Raw genomic sequence first — 20,588 nt, 5'->3', positions numbered from 1 at the left:
CTTTTTGTGTATTTTTTATGATGGATATACCCCAGAACTTTCCTTTACTTTTTGACCACGTTATGACGAACAAAGCAAGCGGCATGATGGGACTATGAACAGTCCGCACATGAAGCAAAAACTCATGCTGGAGGGTTAGCACCCAGCATTATGAGAAGTATCCTGTATCATCAGGAACCAGAGAGATATACATGTCCATGACGGAAAGGGTACGAGCAGTCAGACGGCTAGCAAGATATATATATATATATACATATCTACTTAAATCAATTGATGAACAGATTGAACTCATACTGTTTCTTTGCATGAAGTGACTTGATTGTTGGGTGAAGCTATATGTCAAGTATAGTAGTCTTACCTTCATTCATTTCCTCTCTGTAGCGGCACATGCATGTGCATGAAGAGGCCAATTGATTCGTGAATTCCAATGTAGTGAATAGCAAAGTATAATCTTATTGTAGTCATAAAACTGATCTAAACTCTTGATATCTCTTTGCATTTTATTTTGACCATGACATTACAATTGCAAGAGCCATTGCTCGTAGTACCTGCCGCAGCCGGACTACCATAACCACTTAACGCGTGCTCGGCCACTCACAGCGGGGCATCGCGTCGCCACCCACAGACGCGCGCTTCTTCAACTTTGACATGACACAGACACCAACACGCAAACGTCGCTTGTCAAGGCTTCTTTCACTCAGCGACGAAATCATTGCCATCACATCCTCTTACTCCTTGGAGGAACCATACACACTCTGAATCTTATCAACGGAACACATCCTTATCGAGGAATGAGATACGGCTCTTGGTGATCTCCCCCGTCGCGTTAGGATCTCAACGGAAAGGAGAGAGAAGAGATCATAGCAAAGGCCAAGTGGTCGCTGTGTCCGGGCTGTATCATTTCCCTCAATAGAGTTGCCCTGTTGAAGTGCTGCTCTCCTGCCGCCTCGTCGCATCTCACCAGGCCTCTTTCTCGTTAAACCTTCACCTCTACACTTCACCACCACTCAGCCTCACCTCCCAATGCCGCCGCGCAAGTCCAACCCGCGCAAGAGCGACACATCCACCGCCCGCTTCGTCCCCATGGACGACGCAACACCCACAGAGCCTAGCCCGGCCCCTACGCCAGCGGCTGCTGTCACTCCTGCTCCCGCCTCGACGCCAGCTCCAGCGAGTGCCGAGGCGGTCGACACCACCTCTCCCTCAACGGATAAGAAGGACAAGGACAAAGATAAGGATAAAGACCATAAGGATGCCGTGACTATCGAGGTAAGATATATCAAGCTAGGGGATGATGAAGTGGAAGGGTGATGATGATTCGAGCTCTAGCTAACTTTGTGATAGGACCTGACACTTCCCAAATCGATAATAACCCGTTTGTCCAAGGGTGTTCTCCCACCCAACACGCAGATTCAGGCCAATGCTATCCTGGCCTTGAGCCAGAGCACTACAGTATTCATCAACTATCTGGCCTCGCAGTATGTCCATCTTCTAACGGGGTCTGTGTACTCAACAACTGACACCTCGCAGTGCCAACGAAAACACCATCAACGCTGGCAAAAAGACCATCGCTCCCGCAGACGTCTTCAAGGCACTAGAGGATACCGAGTTTTCCTTCCTCCGCGCTCCCCTGGAAGCCGAGTTTGCTAGTATGTCCTGTCTCTAACCTTGTTCTCAAGAACACGCTGACACATTGTGACAGAGTTCAACGCCATCCAGACTGAGAAGCGCACATCTTACCGCCAAAAGGTCCGCGCCAAGAAGACTGACGGACCTGACACGGATATGCCCGACACTTCCCACGTCGAGACTGACGTGGATCCTGACACGACTCTCGCCTCTGAGGCATCGGGTCCTCGCACCAAGCGTGCCCGTGTCGACCCCACCAGCGCTGGAGCAGCTGCTGAAGTCGAAGAGGATGCCGAGACGGAGGAAGACGAGCCTGTGCCTGAGGATGATGATGACGATGATGTTGAGGAGGAAGAAGAGGAAGAGGACGAGGCCGAAGCTAGTGGCGACGAGACCCAGGATGCCCTCGAGATTAGAGAAGGAAAGGAAGAAAAGGACGAAGCTTTGGATGGAGACGATAGTGATTAATGTGGCCTATTGGATAAGCCACGCCCTCGGAGCAGTGCTATTACTCTAATCTTTGGCTACCTGTCTAGCCTCCCCATCTTGCAACATATTGTCCCCCTAAGTCTCAGAAGCACATGATAACTTGACAATTCCAGGCGAACCTATTGTTAGCATTTCCGACGCCGTGCAACCCACCTCACCCATCACATCTCGAAACCCTGCCCTCTCACAGACACGCCAGCCTCGTAGGGCGCAGGCACTTGTCCCCGAGACAAACATCCCGACGGGTGCTACCACGCCTGTCCACCTCGTGCGAGCCCCTCCTCCTGTAGGTATCCCGGACAGCCCGATTCGCTGGGTCGTTTTGAGACATTCTGTCAGGTCAGCAGGCGGCAGGAGGGGCGAGGGAATCGGGGGAGAGCAGGTCAAGCAAGGCCTTGTTATACGACATGAGGGAATATATAGCTGAGATGGAGGTGAGTTGGGTTGATGATAATGCTCACTTCACTTATCCTCCACAAGTATAGTCTCACCATCATTCGTCGAGTCAAGAGACAACCAAGTTGCACAAGATCAAAATAAATCAATTCTCATTGCCAGATCCAACGACCCGCCCAATGCCGACCGCACTCGCGATGTACTAACCGGGGTGACAAAGATATATGCTCCCGTCCAGGCAGCAAAAGTTACACGAGTAGAAACCTCCCCCAAGCGAGAAGAAGAGAACTTAATCGACAACATCAAAACTCGGCAAACAAGCCCAGACAGACACGCAGCCAAAGGACAGCAGCAACAACACCATCACCACGCGCCGCATCAAACCCAGGCCGAAAACCTGCCTCAAGCCCTGAATCCTCCTAGATGCAACACTGCATGGTCTGCCCAGGTGACTGCTCGTCGCGTCCGCTCAACAAGAATAAACAATGCGTGTCTGCAGAAGAAGAAGAAGAAGAAGAAGAAGAAGAAGAAGAAGAAGAAATAGATAAAAATGGTGTTGGGAAGAACGAATCGAAGAGGTGACGTGGTATCAAAATGAAAGCCCGATAAAAGTCTGCCTTGCCAACGCAGCAAACGGCTCCTAGGGACGCACAAGCGAACCGCCGATAGAACCTCCCTCGTCCAAAAAGACAAGACAAGACAAGACGCATGGAATCCAAACAAAACAAACTGACTTTCCAAACAGGAAAAACCCGAAAATGCCTCCAAACAAGATCAAAATATGAAACCCATGAGTATCCCAAGACCCCATCAGCGGGAAGGACAAAATGTGTTACGAGCCATGCATGTACCCCAGCCCTTCTGCATCCAATCCAATCCAACCAAACCAAACCGCCCAAGAATAACAAGATAGGAATGCCGTGTTCAGTTCCTGATTCCTCCGACTCCTCTATCCCACCCAGCCCAATCGCTATTTGCAATTCATCGAGCCAAATCAGCCCACAAAAGCACATAGCCTCTCCACCGTGGTGTATGCGTGGTTGTCCAGGAATACTGAAGGAGTTCAGACCGAAGAGAGGATAGAAGTCTCTCCATAAAACATATATCCAAAAAAATAAGAATCCGACACAATACAGCACCGCACCAATTAAGTCGAATCTCCTAGTGAAACCAGGAGTAGGTAGGTCATCGTATGTCAAATCATTCCGTCATGTCGCGTCAGCACATGTCGTCACAGCCCTTATTGTGGCTGCTGTCCAGGAGTCCACCACTGCTGCTGCTGCTGCGCCGGCGAATGCTGACCAGACCAGCCCTGAGTGACCGCCGGCCCTCCGGCTCCACCCTGGGGCATGTATTGCCGAGGCGTCTGATCTGTTGGGTACATGCTCTGACCCGCACCGTACTGCATGCTTGCCATACCGGGGAACTGCATATTGGTCTGCATCTGTCCCGAGCTTGGCTGGCGCAGATGTGACGCAGGCGACTGCGATGGATGGGGCGCTTGCGACTGTGCCGTGTAACTGCCATACGTGTGTTGCTGCGCCTGAGCCTGCGGCCACATGCTCTGGCCCGACTGGTAGTTGTAGCTGGGCGTTCCCTGCGACAGAGAGCTGGTCGAACCTGGGAGAGTAGGTGTTGGCCTTGCGCTCGACTGCGTTGGAGAGTGGGCCATACCTCTCATGGGCGCCTGAGTTAGGTTGCTCTGGGCGCTGATTGATTGAGAATACGGCGCCGTGGTCATCATCATCTGTGGGCTCTGCGTAGAAACCATTCCAGGCTGCTGGGAGATGGCCGTCGCTGTGGTATGCGGTGAATGCGACGGCCTACTGGTAGCAACCGAAGTCGTGTCGGCCGAGGCCACGGGCTGCTGGGTCAGGTTCGAAGACGGTTGTTCATGGGATCGTCGCCACATCCCTGTAAGGTATTCGTTGCGCATATCCCGCTGCTGGTTAACTGACCGGCTGAAGTCGGCGGCATGGTGAGCCTGGGCGTTGAGCTCTCCGAGAGGCGAGGGACGGGTCTGGTCTTGGTAAGCAGGGCCGGTGATCTCCTGTCGAGGTCCGCCTTTGAGGATTCCCGAGTAATCGCGTGGCCGTGAATCGTTCAGTTCTGATCCTAGTGTCAATCCAGGCATTCTGGTGGTGGTTCCGGGTGGTGGTCCGATCATACCTGGTTGGACGAGGTGCGGCTGCGGGGGGCCGGGGAAGGGTCCAGGATTATTGCTGTACACGATCTCTGGGTGCGGGCCAGCCAGCAGGACGTTGTTCTGGGCCTCAGCCGCCTCTCTGGCCTTGGTTGCGCCGGGACGCTTCTCTCCAGCAAGGTCAGCCTCGGTGAAGCCTTGTTTCCGGGCCTTGGTTTCCCAATAGTCATCCCGAACTCTTCGACCGTCGCGAATAACACGGCTTCCAAACTGTCGGAACATGGACCTGGCAGTGACAATGGCGATTTGTCTCGAGCGATACGAGAACGGAAGAATCTCCTGTTGGACCAGATCATCCTTTTCGGCCTGGGTTGCAATCATCTTGAAGAGGGACCTGTTCTTGTTGAACAAGAGGTACGAGTCTCGGTAGCCCAAAACCCTTGCGCACTCGGTGGCAAGCATGAATAGCTTATCCCCTCTGTTAGGGACCAAGAACGTCCGGCACTTGTACTCCCGACCTCCATTTAGTGTGCCATTGGGCTGCACCTTCTTCTCTCCAAATTCGTCGATCTCGCGCGGGAGATATTCATCGCCGGTCGCATTAAGCTGGTCGGTCGTATGATCTCGAACGGTAGGTAGTGCCTTAAGTGTCGACTTCGTCGGAGTGGTCTTGGGGGGCATCTGAGTCGGAGCGGGTGTGTACGCGGGACTGGCTTGCGGCAATGTTGTGTTCTGAGACTGAGGTGTCTGCGGCGGGGGAATCGCCTGGGGGAGCGAGGCCGGAGCCTGTCCGGGAGCCTCGGAAATGCTCCCTGATGTTCTCGACTTCATCGGTCTTCCTCGTTTCCGAAGCGGCCTAGAATCACCTGGAAAGGTAAGATCAGTCAGCATGTTTTCTAACCCCCATCTTTAATATGACATATGAGGCTGTGATGTATGTAGCAAAAAGCACGGTGAAGAGTCCGGAATCACAGCGGAAGCAAGTATCGCGAGCGGATTGCGGCAGGAGGCCGGGCGCGCCAAGAGCAGTGCAGCGCCAAGCTGCTCCTTTCGCTTTATCCGACCCGACATACCGTCATTGCCGGGTTGCGGCGTGTCGTAGAGGTCCGGAGAGTGGCTGCGCTTAAGGTTGCGCAGTGGCGGGTGAGAGATACCTGTAATCAAGGCGAAGGATTAGCATGATGAAGTGATGAGAGCAAAGCGCAAGAGAGAGGCGGCGTTGAGCGCGCGCGCACTCGGTCTATGTCGCAACTGTAGTTATGAAAAGAGTAGGCAGGGGAAGGTGGGGTGTTTCGGCTTTTCAACATGATGTGAAGCACAAGACAGTGATGCTGAACTTGCGCGCGGGCAGGACATGAACAAGAGGGGAAAGGCAGACCGCGGGGTGGTGTGAGGCGACAATTAGTACCAAGTAAATAACTATTAAACTTACCGGGTGAGTTGAGAGCGGCGGGATTGATCGTCGCGTTATCAGCGCCGCCTTGCTGGGCGGAGTACATGACCGAGCGGCTAGGCCAACAGGGAGCGACGAGGATAGCGACCACGGTGATGGCGATGGCAACGTGTCGTGAGATGTTTGGACTGACGAGTGGAAGCGTTGGAGAAGATGCAGAGGAGGGCAACGTCAGTCGCACGTGGTTGGCCGCCTGGAGGAGGCGCGTCGTTGGTTGCGAATGGCGAATCGCAGGTTATAAGCCGGGCCTTGAGGTGGGAAGCCTGCCTGACTGGCCTCGTCTTGTGATGAGACTCGGCCGGCCAGGCCAAGGCCCGGAATCGTGGAGGGGAGGCTCAGGCGCTGGCGGATGCGCAGGCTGGGGCGCAAACTCCCAGAGACAGGCATGGGCTAGCGATCCAAAGCGAGACAAGATAGGAATCCGGGAAACGGGCGCGGTTGCGGCGGCGTCGGCGGCGCGCTCCATCCAGTCCAGATGGGCGTGCAAAGAAAAAGGCGAAGACGAGGCCAGATGACAAGACAGACACAGGATGCAAGGCTGGAAGGGAGGGACGGGGCACAGAGAGGGAACGGAACAGGATGCTGAATTACCTTTGTGTGGTGATGGAACGGGATGCGGACGCGGAGCGCGTTGTGCGACGGCGGCGGCAACGACGTCAACGAGGCTCGCGGTTCAAATGGATGGAAAGGACAAGGGCGGCAGCGCAGCGTAGCGGATGCGAAACAGACCAAACGGTGATCGCGTAACGAAGCGATGAGAAAATGCGCGTGCGTGCCTTGCAAAAAACCTCGAAAAATACGTGTGCTCGTTGATCAAAAGGTGGATGGTTAAACGATGCGATGGAGCGGGTGTATGCGAGCGTGCGTGCGTGTGTGTGTGTGATGGCGGAAGGCGGAGAAAATGGCGATGGAGGTGGTGGAGGTAGTGGTTGTGGTGGGATGGATGATGATGATGGATGGTGGCAGGTGGAGGGGACGGGATGGGATTGCGCTGAACCTATGAATGGGGTGGGAGGGAAGGTGCAGTAGTAGTGGGTGCGCGAGCTAAAGTAGCGAGGGAGCTACCAGGCAAGACAGTTGCAGTTGCAGGCAGTTGCAGTTGCAGTCAGTCGCACTTGCTTGCAGTGAGGTGCAGTGGCCAGTGGCGACTTTGAGACCCGGGAAGGAAGCTAGGCAAAAACCACTCCTCGGGGGGGGGCAGGAGCAAGGCCCTGGGAGGATGGATCCAATCACCCGGTCAGGCAGGTGCGCAAGGATTGGTCCGAGCAGACAAGGCAAGGACCAGGACCCAGAAGTGACGACCGGGATCTGAGGGGACCTAGCAGCAACCAAGCCAAAAAGCCTGGTGAAGGCGGAGGTGGAGGAGGCGGCGGCGGCGCAGCGGGGGCGTCAGCGACGGTGAGTGACTCTGATTGACGGTCCCGACGCGAGTGCGCGCGAGTGATAGCGTCGTATGAGATAATGCGACCGAGGAGGCGCGCGTGAATGTGGAGAAGAGAAACGAGCTTTCTGAAGCGGAGCTTGGCTAGTGCCTTTGTATCAACCGTAGCGCAGCAGCTGGGACCTCTGGTTCAAGGTTGATGATGAATGCGATGCGATGCGATTGCGCAGACAAGCACGGCGCGCCAGTCGCAATCAGTACGTGATGGAGAGAAACGCCAGATAAGATGTGAGTTGCGCGGGGCTGAGCGCAACAGACAGGATCTTTGATGGAAAGGAATGGGTTTCATGAAAAAAAAAAAAGGAACCGAGACTTGGTACGCTTCCCTGATGCTGTACAGGTTTGCGCGTGTTGCGCGCGCGCGGGCTGTGTCCCTCGAGTTCGAGAGACAATGGCAACCAGAGAGGGATGATGATGCGCTTCCGATGATGGGTAACTTCTGTTGCCGAAGATGGTGGTGCTGTTCAATGAAAGATGTGCCGGATAAGGTAGAGGGTATAGAAACTGTTGGTGATGGGTAATACCGATGTTGTTGTTGATGATGCTCCCCGTGTCGTCGGTTGACTCCTTGATAGATGCTTGTGTGTAGATGGTATCCGTCCTCGGTAGATGGAGGAGGGAGGAGTGGGACGAAGAGGCTGCTGGGATAGCAGAGGAGGATGGAGTGGAGGGGGGAAGGGTTTACCGTTTGAAAGGCGGCGCGGATGGAGGGAGACGGATGACGAAGGATGGTTGGTTGAGATGGCGCAAGCCGGGGGAGGAGGGGACGTGGTGGAGATGGAAGCCAAGGCAAAGACAGGAGCAAGGGTGAGTTGATTGAGCAGGGGGGAGAATACCCTGGTTGGTCTCTGGGTGAGGAGAGGCGTGTGTGTATTAGGGGTGAGACAGACAGTCAAAGAGGAGAAGGCCGGCCGAGGCGAGGTGGATATCCGACGGTGGTTGAAGATGGCGATGATGTTGTCTACAGCATTGAACAGATGGAGGAGTCCGGATGAAGAGGAGTGTGGGCGGCTCGGGCGGGAAACAAGGAGGATGCCTTTCCAAGATGGACGGTGAGACGGATGTTGTTGAAGAGGGAAAAGGAAAGTATCCGTAGAATTGCCCAAAAAAGAAGAGCAAGAATGCTGCATCAGCATCAGCAGCATCAGCACCCGCATCAATCATGATCCTCCAATGGAGCAGACCAGGCCAGAGCCCAGTGAGATGTCACCGTGCAAGGTAGGTTCCCATTATTGAAAGGCATGCGCCAAAAAAGAAAGCAGAAACCCAAACCCAAACCCAAACCAGGGAATGGGATAACGGCTGAAGCCTCCCCCGACTTCGTAGGCTAAAGTCAATGAATAGATGTCATCAATTGTCAGCATCTCGTAACGGGTATCGCGGTGTCTCTGACTGCTGCATGTATCTGCTCTGAACCATCAGTAGATATCCGGATAGACAGGCAACTAGCAAGCGACATTGCCAACAACTGCGTCTTTTACAGACTCATCTCAGGCTGGTGTAATCTCCTGTCGTGAATAATAATGCGCACCAATCTCTATCCTCGCTCCACATCCAAAGACCTGGGTTCCAGGAATAGGCAGGCCCAGACCCAAGCCATCAAGCAGGCCGGCTCTAATGGCATACTTCCTCCCGTTGAAAAACGGCACAAAAAGAACGCATTCTTTGCAAAGCACGCAGACAGACGGACAGACAGACACGGCCTGGCCGGGCTGTCAACGTCAACTCCAGCACCAGAGCCTTGTCGCCCCCGATCCGCGTTGCCGGGTCTGACTGTCGCACCGTGCTCAGTTCCTTGTGACGGGGGGTGTGCGTGCGTGTGCCTCCGCTCTGCAAGACTGCGGGCAAGCAACCAAGCGCCTGTATCCGTACTGTCGTTGCAGCTCCAGTTCCAGCCCGTGCTGCGCTGCGCTGCCTGCGTACAGGACATGGCTCTCTCTGCCCTGTGCGCGACCATGCTAACTGCATACAGTCTCCATTACATGGCTAGCTGTTCTTCAACGACATGAAACGTCTGAATCACCGTCTTCATGCGATGCTGCTGTCTGTCGTTGGACCGTCTGTTATGCTGTGCCGTTGGCCTGTTCTATGCGAGGCCTTGGTCCTGTGTCAGAATCTTGCTGCATGCCTTCATGCGATGCGCTCCCCACGTCCGTGAAGCGCATTTGTCACTTACATGCCTCCCTCTCTCGGTCAAGGACTCAGAGCGACGCGACAGTACGGATATCCCATCCATTCATTCACCGAGTTCTCTTCCGCTTCGGGCTAGTGGCATCATCCTTCCGATGCTGCTCGCTCGTATTGAACTGTCTCATGTCTCAGCTTCTCCCGTGATGTCGTGTCTCATGTTTTGGAGTGCCTTCGTCAGGCTGTTGTCTGACACATATCCACGAAGCGCATACCAACCCCAGTTTCACTTCAGCGCCTAGAGAAACCAGCTTGAAGGCTTGGTTGTTAGTTCCCTTGGCCATGTTTTTCGTTGTCTCTCCCAGCCCGCGCTTGCAATGAAAAAACGTCATTCGGACGAACCGTTATCGTACTGTGGTCACTCAGCCGTTGCAGGTCCCCAGTGGGCTGATGAGGCTGGACAAGAACCAACCGACCTATCTGTCATAACATGTTGTGAGTCTCCGCCGGAGATAACAGACGCATCCACTGAACCCCACGGATAGAGTCTTCATGTCTTTGATAGGCTTTCTTTGTCCACTTGTTGTAGAGCTCCAGCGTGACCATGTTGGCGTTTATCTGCCAAGATATGGACTCTCAAGACAAGTTGAACTGAATAATGAAACTTGGAAAAGACCGGTAGACGTTAGGGTCCGCACCACGGCGGCGCGGTGCTTGGGACTGGCGCTAGTTCGTGGTTAGTAGCCATTCAACCTACTTGTCAACCACTGCAAACTACCACCATGCGTCTCCAAAAACTCCGGCCACCATGCGGCGCTTGGAGAGCAGTTCCAGGCTTCCCAGAGACCAGACAACTTGGTTATCAAAATCCCCAGAAGTATTGCTTGAAGCAAGCACAGGGCTCATGATCCGCTCCACCGTCACCCTGAGCCCCCCTTGTCCCTGTCAACCAAGCTCTTGTGATGCAACCTGCTTCCACTTGTTGACGACGCAACCTTGACAGCCTACACAGTAATTAGCAGAGTTCCAACAGAGATCAACCCCCAAGGGAAATGCCAATTTCTCTCCCCAACCCAACGAGGGGCGCACGCAGACCGTGGGAGGGGAGGTGCGGGAGCGATCGCCCCCAAGACCCCAGACCACACCAACTCTGTCGTCTTCCCACCATCCACAACCACGAGCTCAACGATCCCTCACCCGCTGTCGGTCCCCGCCCACGCACAGTTCCCGCTCTTCGGCTCTCTGCAAATCCTGGAGAAGTGTGCGGCAGCAAGAGGCTGCAACTCTGCATGCCATGCCATGCCAAACCATGACCCGCCATGCCATGCCCTGCCTTGCCTTGCGTGCCCTGCCAGCCAGCCAGCCATGCGAGTGTCCCCAAAGATGCTCTAGATCCAGGATCCCCATGCCACATGCCATGCACCATGATCCCGAATCTTCACCCCCAGGCTCACAGACTCCGCCGGCGAGGTGACTAGCAGGCGAGATACGCGAGAAACCATGGTCTGTTTCCCTTCTGCCAGAGACATTTCTGCCCCGCGCAGCGCCTCCTCGTGACGCTCAGCTCATCCACTCCAGGATCGAATCCAGCGACTCACAGACGATGCTTGATGCTCCGACACGCCCATCCACGCCCGCGAACCAACAAGCCACAGTGCCCTTCAGGGCGGGGGCTATCGATCACCGATGCACTCCGCGCCGTTCTTCACGCCCACTAGCTTAGCCCGCCGCGGCTTTAACAGTGCTTGCTAGAGGAGGGTCAGCCATGTCGGCCACCATCTTCCTCCCCCTCCCCCTCACCTTTGCCCAGAACTCCATCTCTGGCCCGCCACCATCCCACCAACCATGGACCCAGCACTTGGGGCCGTTTCGATCTCACTTGGCCTCCTGTCGCCGTTTTTAATCGTCGTCGCTTGGATCTCATCTCATGCAAGCCTATTGGCCTTATCTGTGACCATAGTTCGCTTCCTCTTTTGCTGTCCACTCGATCCGATCCCCAACTCATCTCTGTAGACTCGACCCAACGCGGTGCTTCGAGTACCTGCCTTAACCGTCACGTAGATCTCTCGCTTGCATGTTGGCCAACGTCGTATGAGGTTGCTTTCTCGGCCGGCCCGCACGTGAAACTTTGCCGGCGCCGGTTCCCCCCAGTCTTTGTTCGCCTCGGCTTTATCTCAAAGGGAACATCACCATCAGGTGGCTGCATTTCCCCTCGCCGGTATCCTGGTTCGCTGAACCGGTCGGACATAATCTCCTCTCTCCTGTTTGGCTGTCTCCCTCCGTCTCCTCCTTAAATCTCTCCGTCTTTGAGCAACAGAGTCTTGGTCGTCCTTCTTGACCCGCTGACAATAGATCAGCCTGCTCCATAAATCCGGGCCCGCATTGCATCATACTGATGCATCACCCCTGTCCAGCTTCCCCTCGGCTCCTCGTCTTGTGACGCCTGACCGGCTGGAGGCTTTCCCTTTGGCTGACTTGCGAGTACGGGGCCAATCATATCGGCCCGTGCGGCCGGCTCGTCTGTGGCATCGTTTGCTTGGGGTCCTCTTGGCGAGCAAGAGGCGTTTGTCTCGGCCCTCGATTCCTCCATATCCTCACACCCAAGACCCTTGTTCTGCTGGATCTGCTTGCTTGCTCAGATTGCTCAAGTCCATGGTGTTGGTTTTGGCATCCGCAAGTCTTAACCCGTATCCGTATCCTTTTGTTGGATCAGAACATGCTGTTCCGTTCAACTTTGGCCTCTTGCATAAGCATCGAAGCAAGTGCCCGTGTTCAAGGCCCGGCTATCGTGATAGAGACAGCAGCGTCTACCTGCTCAGGCACTGATACCAGTACCATCAGGGCGGATACGGGTTGTGGCCGGCTCAGCGAGTCACCTCTCAGCAACCGCGCCACACTGACAAGGTACTGGTGTCAAGTAGCAAACCGTCGGCTTGTCGTAAGAGTCGTCGATGCCCAGTCCGCGTTGAAGCCGTCAAAGATGAGGTCAGACTACAGTCAGTCTTGATGCCACGAGAGCCGCGTCTTCCTTCGTCCAGCGTGTCCGTCCTCTCCCACTTGTAAATCCCAGTTGCATGCACATAGCACGCTAAACGCGACCTCGTGAGCTCTTGTCAAGACGCGGCGCGTTATCAGGCTCCTTCGAGGGGAGCTCCGAGAGGGCCACTTTCGCAAACCGCCGGGTCTAGCAGAGTAGCCGGCGTCATGCATTTCCGAATCCAGCAGCTTGCTGCTCCCCCCTTCGCCATCACATGGATCGACGCGCGCCGGGCCAGGGCATCCTCTCACCGGCCGCAGCCACGCTTGGGTGGAATATTACCGATGCTGACATTGCTCGCCATGTGCCGTAGGGATAAAGCTGTGAGAGCCCAAGAGCTTTACAGAATTGACGCGCCCGCATTGTCTCGTCAAGCAAGTCAGGTATGACAAGACCCATCAGAATGCGTCGCTACTGTAAGTCCTAGCACACCGCAGCTCTCCTCTGCTTGAACTAACGCTAGCTCCATCACGACTGGTCGCGCTCGGTCCTGTCAGGCGGGCCCGAGCAGAGAGACAGTCGGAGGTGGCACCGATCTGTCCGTCATTCGTGGTCCGTCGATATATTTGAATGCTGTGAAAGTTGGCCTTGCCTTGACGTGCATGTAATAGGCAAGTCGGGAACTCGCTGTCACGGTGTTTTGTGTGCCTTTCGTCCTCGACTCCTCCAGTCGGACAGGTTTCATGGGTTAGGTTCCGTTGAGTTCGTTCGTCACCAGGCTGTCTGCCATCTCGCTCGCGATGCCCCTCAGTTACAATCCTGGCATTTCCAGTGAATCAGGACCAGGCTGCAGGGATCTTGATGACAATAATGGCGGAGCCAAGCTCTGAATGTTGACCATCCTGCGTGATTGGTCTGCCCTTCGGGATGCTAGCCATCGGTGACATGAATTCCGCCGCCACAGCTGAACTTCGTTCTTTCATGCTATCCCAAAGAGTGAGGATGCCGAGAAAGATGACCAATTCCACCGTTCAGCAGGAAATCATGATCCAGCTTGCGAGCCTTGACTTGCGCTCTGTGCCCGCCGATGTTACTCTTCACCCCAAAGAGTGCCTGTACAGATATTGTGGGTGTGTTGATGTCTCGACAAGGTGGAAACGGATCAGTCGTGAGCGTAATGATTCCGCATAAGCGACTCGGTACTTGTAATTGCAGCAGGACATGCGACGAATAGTGACCGTGGCCATCACGTATATTGTCCACTCTGCCTGTCGGGCTGTGTAACGGCGACCTTGTTAGTTGCTCTTCAGCATGTCAAAGAACAGCTTTGTCTTCTTTGACATGTACATGAATAACGCTGGTCAAGTTGATAGACCTCTGCTCTTGAGCATGCAGGTTATAATCACCTGCTCAAAGATCGATGCTGTCTCCCCTGTCTAGAGTCGAAATGGACTGCTCAGGCCGCAACCGCTTCGTGATGACACTCTGCGTTTGAATGCAGCGTCTATACCTCATACCATCCAGGGATACTTGGTGGCTCATGAAAGGCGCTCACGACGCCATTTCGATTGGTTCTGGCCCTCGCGTGCATGCTGAGGCTGGACGAAGAGCCCACCCATATGCTCCCCACTGCGACAGTGGTCAACATGTCACTGCATGTCTATCCTCTGGTACCTCCGGGCGAGCCGACGTTGTCTAGCTGGGCAGTTCGCTTCGATACCTGGCTGCAATATCGTTGGCTTGTTGATTGAAGACATCTGGCCTCAAAAGAAGCGCATACTCCACCGTCTCGGGGCGCGCGGCTATCTGGAACGGCCTGGTTCGCGTGCTGGAGACATCGATCACGTCGGATATTAAGTCGACTCGTGAGGTGCACTTGGGGGATATGAAAGTTTGTGGTTGACTTGACTGATGGTTGAGTTGTACCGGGCTGTGCTGTCAACTAGGACGCCAACGTCGTGAAGCCATCATCTTTTTAGTGCCAAGATCATCGACATGCTGCTCAAGACCCTGGTCAAGTCTTGCGCGACTCTCATCATACGAGGCCACACTTACACAGCCAAGACTGGTACTTCGGAAGACTTGGCTAGATAATCATGCGGCAGGCATCTTGAGCTCGCTACTGCCATCACTGGCTAACAATACCTAGAAGGGTGGCGAGCCTGACTCTAATCTTGTCTTTCTCTGGAGTTCGCTGGGTCCTCGCCGTCTCCCATCAGAGTTTTTGGCTATGTTGTTGTTCCTTGAGGATATCGTAGTCGGATGCTATTGAGACACCATGGCTTTCCTAACATCCGAACGGTTGGTGTGGTAAGACGACTGGAAGCTGAAGCCGTCCCACCTGATAGCAAACGCACATTTGAAACTCAAAAACAGGATTTTGCGTCCATGCGAGGCCAGTGCGTTTGCATGAGGGCTGGCGAATGTTGCTAATAATTTGGTCTTTGATGAGGGCGGGATATCTGTCCGGACCGGGACGCGTCGTTGATGTGCGACTGAAAGAGAGTATATCAGATGGCTAGTTGCGACTGTCACTCTTGCGTATTGTCTAGAAGCTAGACGCCTCAGTGTAGACCGTGGGTTTCCATGTCCATCAAGCAGTTGGTGATCCTGAACCGTACTCCACGAAGCCGGGGTATCCAGATGATGAAGGCATTCATGGCATTTCGAATTCCAATTCGGGAAGAACGTTGAGAGAGTTTAGTACTCGCATCTCTTGCTTGAAGGTAGAGGACTCCTGGTGACAGGTGGTGATTGCATTGGAGGATGTGTATCTCCTGCTCCTGACAACGAAACAGATGTCGAATAACTCGGGGCTGTTGTTCTAAGATCGACACAAGACAGCAAATTGACCACAGATTATTCTCTCAAATGCCTTGAAGCCGAAGAGATCATCGCACAATAAGGATTCATGATGAAGGGTCAGCCAGGAAGGTAGGCAGGTAGTTGAAGTGGTGGTTCAATCACGTGACATCCACAGTCGCTGTTGCTGGTCATGTGACGACTTCCTCAAAGGCCGAGAACGTATTCCAAGCTGCTTACCAAACGTGGCTCGAAAACTTCGTACCAAGGAGAATGGAAACTTTGGTATCTTTCTAGACCGCTCTAGAGTGTTGGAATGCTGATGTTGAAGCAATTACGCATCCATTACAAAGTCGAGGTTTTGACTGCCACTTTGTTTTGACTGGGCCTTATCGATAACGGCCCCACTATCACTTTCAATTCGCCTGCCAAACTAGATGCTTGCTCAACGACATACTTTTCATCACCAACTCACAATCTGCTTCACCACTTGTGACAAAGTCGAGAAGAGATGGCGAGCTTAAAAAGATCTCAGGAAGGCGATGCCCTAGCATCCAACATCTCCAGCAAGGTCTACGTGCGCTCGACTCGAAGCGGCAAGGTGCAGAAAATTGTTAGAGAAGTCTACTTGCGAACAGACATTCCTTGCTCCTCCAAGCTCTGTAAGGCGTGTCTTCAGTATGCTCCCAGAAATGCCGCTCAGCAGGGTGAGTTCCAGTATCTCTAACTCTTTTTCGATATACTAACAAAGATGCAGCTCAGCCCTTTGTCCTCTCGGACAAGCCAGCAGGCACCAAGGCATTCCCCCAAGGACACTACTTGGTCCCTGATACCAACGCGCTGCTCAACGCCATGGATCTGTTTGAGCAGAGCTCCGCCTTTTACGACGTCATCATCTTGCAGACTGTGCTCGAGGAGCTACGGAATCGGTCATTGCCGCTTTACAACCGGCTAATAGGACTCACCAAGAGCGAGGACAAGAGATTTTATGTCTTCTTCAACGACTTTCGACAGGAAACATTTGTCCACCGCGAGGCAAATGAAACCGTTAATGACCGAAATGATCGGGCTGTGCGACTGGCCGTGAAATGGTACGGCGAGCATCTGGCGCGCACAAAGGCCAAGAAACTCCCTGCAGTGGTGATGCTGAGCGACGACCAAGACAACCTCCGCAAAGCCAAGGCAGATGGGCTTCACGCATCTTCTCTCAAAGACTATGTCAGCGGACTCGAGGATGGCGAGAGGCTGCTCGACATGGTAGCAGAGTCGCAAAGCCAAGGAGGGTTTAAGAAACAGGGGCAGATGCTATATCCCGAGTACTTTACACTCTCAAGGATGATGACTGGTGTCAAGGCCGGCTTGATGCATCAGGGCATCTTCAACGTCTCACCATACAACTATCTGGAGGGCTCTATCAAGGTTCCGGCATTCCCTAAGCCTCTGCTGATTCTGGGTCGCGAGAACATCAACCGTGCTGTCGACGGCGACGTGGTCGTTGTCGAGGTTCTTCCCCAAGACCAGTGGAAGGAGCCTTCGACAAAGATCATCGAGGAGGAAGCCATCACGAAGAACGAGAACGCAGACGTGGAGGAAAGCCAAGACCTTGTGTCTGAAAAGGAGCGCAAGGCTCTGCAGGAGCAGGTGAAGAAGACCCAGAAGGGCTTCTCAGAAGGCCGTCCGCAACCAACTGCCAAGGTTGTTGGCGTAATCAAGCGTAACTGGCGCCAGTATGTTGGCCATATCGACCCTTCGTCTGCGAGCAAAGCGTCTAGCCAGGGCCGCAAGCAGGACAGCGTCTTCCTCATCCCCATGGACAAGAAGATTCCCAAGATTCGACTTCGTACTCGACAAGTTTCAGATCTACTCGGCAAGCGACTTTTGGTAACCATTGATGCTTGGGAGCGCGACTCTAGACACCCCATTGGACACTTTGTACGCTCTTTGGGAGAGTTGGAGACCAAGGCGGCCGAGACTGAGGCTCTGCTGCTCGAATGGGATGTCCAGTACCGACCGTTCCCCAAGACTGTCCTTGACTGTCTCCCTAAGGAAGGCCATGACTGGAAGGTGCCAGCCAGCGTGGAGGATCCCGGCTGGAGACAAAGGGAGGATCTCAGAGGACTTCTCATCTGCAGTATTGATCCTCCCGGCTGTCAGGATATCGATGATGCTCTCCACGCTAGGAAGCTTCCGAACGGCAACTTTGAGGTTGGCGTCCACATCGCCGATGTCTCGCACTTTGTCAAGCCTGCCAACGCCATGGACACTGAGGCCAGCATCCGCGGCACGACTGTTTATCTAGTGGACAAGCGTATTGACATGCTTCCGCCCCTGCTTGGAACAGACCTTTGCTCTCTCAAGCCATATGTGGAACGATATGCCTTTTCGGTGCTCTGGGAGCTGAACGACAATGCCGACATCGTCAGCGCTCGCTTCACAAAGTCTGTTATCAAGTCCCGTGAGGCTTTCAGCTACGAACAGGCTCAACTTAGAATCGATGATGAGTCTCAGCAAGACGACCTCACCAAGGGAATGCGGATGCTCCTCATGCTGTCAAAGAAGCTCAAGCAGAAGCGAATGGACGCTGGTGCTCTGAGCCTCTCCTCGCCCGAGGTCAAGGTCCAGACTGAGTCCGAGACGTCTGATCCCATCGATGTCAAGACGAAGCAGCTCCTCGACACCAACTCGCTGGTCGAAGAGTTCATGTTGTTCGCCAACGTCAGCGTTGCAGCAAAGATTTATGAAGCGTTCCCCCAGACTGCCATCCTCCGTCGTCACGCCGCTCCTCCCAAGACCAACTTTGACGAGCTGGCGAACCAACTGCGCACCAAGCGCGGGTTGGAGCTGCGCACCGATTCCAGCAAGGCCCTCGCCGACTCGTTGGATCAGTGTGTCGATGCCAAGGAACCCTTCTTCAACACTTTGGTGCGTATCATGGCGACACGCTGTATGATGAGTGCAGAGTATTTCTGCTCAGGCACTCAAGCCTACCCCGAGTTCCGTCACTATGGTCTTGCCTCCGAGATCTACACTCACTTCACATCTCCTATCCGCCGATACGCCGATCTCCTCGCTCACCGACAGCTTGCCGCTGCCATCGACTACGAGGCCGTTCACCCCAATGTCCGCAGCCGAGGACGTCTCGAGGCCGTGTGCAAGAACATCAACGTGCGACACCGCAACGCCCAGATGGCTGGTCGCGCCAGTATTTCCTACTACGTCGGCCAGGCCCTCAAGGGCAAGGTCGCTGAGGAGGAAGCGTTTGTCATGAAAATTTTCAGCAACGGCTTCGTCGTCCTCGTCCCGCGCTTCGGTATCGAAGGTTTGATCCGACTCAGGGATCTCGCCGAGCCCGAGCCAGAGGCCGACTTTGACCCGGAGACGTTTACGCTCACTACCAAGGGAAGCCGGGAGGTGCATGTGGAATTATTCCAGAAGGTCAAGGTTAGAGTCCATGACGAAAAGGACGAGATGACTGGCAAGCGGGGTGTCAAGATGGAGTTGCTTGAGGCTTAAGAGGGATTATTTTGTGTAAGGTAGTTAGAGGTACAGGTACATGGCATGATGCACAATCTACAAAGCACAGGGTGAACTACGCAGGAGTTTGGGAAGACAGATTGTTTTTATAAAGGTATATGCACGGTCTAGGTCCGTTCTGCCAGCCAATCCTTGAAACGCCAAACTTTCCAGTCAAGAATTCATGTACCGTCCGTCACGTCTTTTTACTCTCAAGTCCAAACTTCCCCCTCTCTTACTGCTCCATAGCATCGTCGTTGTCAGCGTTGCCGTCGTCGCCCCAGAGACCCTCAAGCTTGAACTCGGCGGCCCACTCGGTGACGATCTGCTTCTGGTCAGCAGCAACCTCATCCTCTCCGGCGTTCTTCAGGGCCGGCTTGGAGGGCGCGGTGCTGGACTCGACAGCCAAAGCAGGAGGCTCAACCCAGCCCTGGATACGACCGTCACGCCAGTCAGTAACGACGGTCATGGCGGCGGCGTTGATGTTGGGGACTCCACCGCGGCCGAGACGGCCTCGCCTGCGGGCGACTTGGACGAGGAAGTCGGTTGTGGTGTCGCCGTCCTTGCGGTCAGGGAGGAGGGCAGGGATGTCGTAAACATCAGTGAGCTTCTGCATGAGCTCGGGAGTCGACGACAGACGTCGCAGGAGGAGTGTGACGGCAGGGACAGGGTCATCGATCTGCTTAGGCGGGACAGCATTAAGCAGGACCAGGTGGGCGTGCGCCTCGGTGGCATTCTTGAGTGAGACGAGGCCGGCAGACTGGGTCGAGGAGGAAGAGGGGAAGACGACACCAGGGGAGTCAAGCAGAGTAAGCTTGCTGTCGATCTTGACAGATCGGATGCTCGTCGTAACACCAGCCTCGGCACCAGCAGGGCACGCCTTTGAAGAGGAGCTACCCTTTCCACTCATCCTCGAGAGGAGAGCGTTGATAACAGAGCTCTTGCCCACATTGGGATAACCAATAACACCAACAGACACGGCACGCTTGAGCTGACGACTAGCAGCAAAGCTCTTGAGGGCCTTGAAAAGTGTGGCGGATGTGCTCTGGACGGTCAGGTCGCGGTGGTTGAAGGTGTGGGCGTTGGGAGCGGCGTTGGAGGCCCGGAGAGGCAGGGTTGGGAAGTAGCGGCGAAGGTAGACGAGCCAGTCTCGGAGGACCTTGGGAGGAATCAAGTCGACCTTGTTGATGACGAGGATGAGGCGCTTGCCGCCAGATGCAGCGGCCATGATGCTGCGCTCAACCTCGCGAGAGCGTGTGCCCTCTGGGTCACGGGCGTCGAGAACATAGAGGACGACGTCGGCCTGCTCAACCACCGACTTGAAGACCTTGTCGTAGGTCTTTCTCGAAGAAGCCTGACCAATTGACATTTCAGGGCCACGCTCGTTGTCGGACTCTTCGCTATCGTCATCCTCGTCCATGTCGTCGTCGGCCAGTTGTCGATCATAGGTAGCGGCAGCAGCGCGAGCGCTGGCAATAAGCGCAGCCATGGGGTTCGACTCGTCAATGTCCTCATCCATACCGTCGTCCTCCATCTCATCAACATCATCGTCGCCATCGTCTTCGACATCGACATCCTCCATCACCTCCTCATCCTTGACGCCCGTCTTTGCAGCCTT

At 54.5% G+C, this 20,588-nt stretch overlaps 2 protein-coding genes across 2 annotated transcripts; one reads left to right on the top strand and one right to left on the bottom strand.

Annotated features, from left to right (window-relative positions):
• Positions 1–2,639: 2,639 nt before the first annotated feature.
• Positions 2,640–6,156, bottom strand: NECHADRAFT_98717 (uncharacterized protein; the record flags this gene model as incomplete). The annotated part of the gene is made up of 4 exons (XM_003053389.1): positions 2,640–4,629; positions 4,684–5,523; positions 5,731–5,811; positions 6,090–6,156. 4 exons carry the CDS (start codon positions 6,154–6,156, stop codon positions 3,755–3,757), a joined length of 1,863 nt encoding a protein of 620 aa, XP_003053435.1. The 3' UTR covers positions 2,640–3,754.
• Positions 6,157–15,968: 9,812 nt separating this feature from the next.
• On the top strand, positions 15,969–19,460 carry NECHADRAFT_65498 (uncharacterized protein; the record flags this gene model as incomplete). Its single annotated transcript, XM_003054109.1, has 2 exons — positions 15,969–16,164; positions 16,215–19,460. 2 exons carry the CDS (start codon positions 15,969–15,971, stop codon positions 18,968–18,970), a joined length of 2,952 nt encoding a protein of 983 aa, XP_003054155.1. The 3' UTR covers positions 18,971–19,460.
• Positions 19,461–20,588: the final 1,128 nt, after the last annotated feature.

Source organism: Fusarium vanettenii, assembly GCF_000151355.1.
Source record: "Fusarium vanettenii 77-13-4 chromosome 1 genomic scaffold NECHAsca_1_chr1_3_0, whole genome shotgun sequence".
NCBI classification, from domain to species: Eukaryota; Fungi; Ascomycota; class Sordariomycetes; order Hypocreales; family Nectriaceae; genus Fusarium; species Fusarium vanettenii.
The sequence above is the reverse complement of the archived record's forward strand: the minus strand, read 5'-3'. Positions and strand labels throughout refer to the sequence as shown.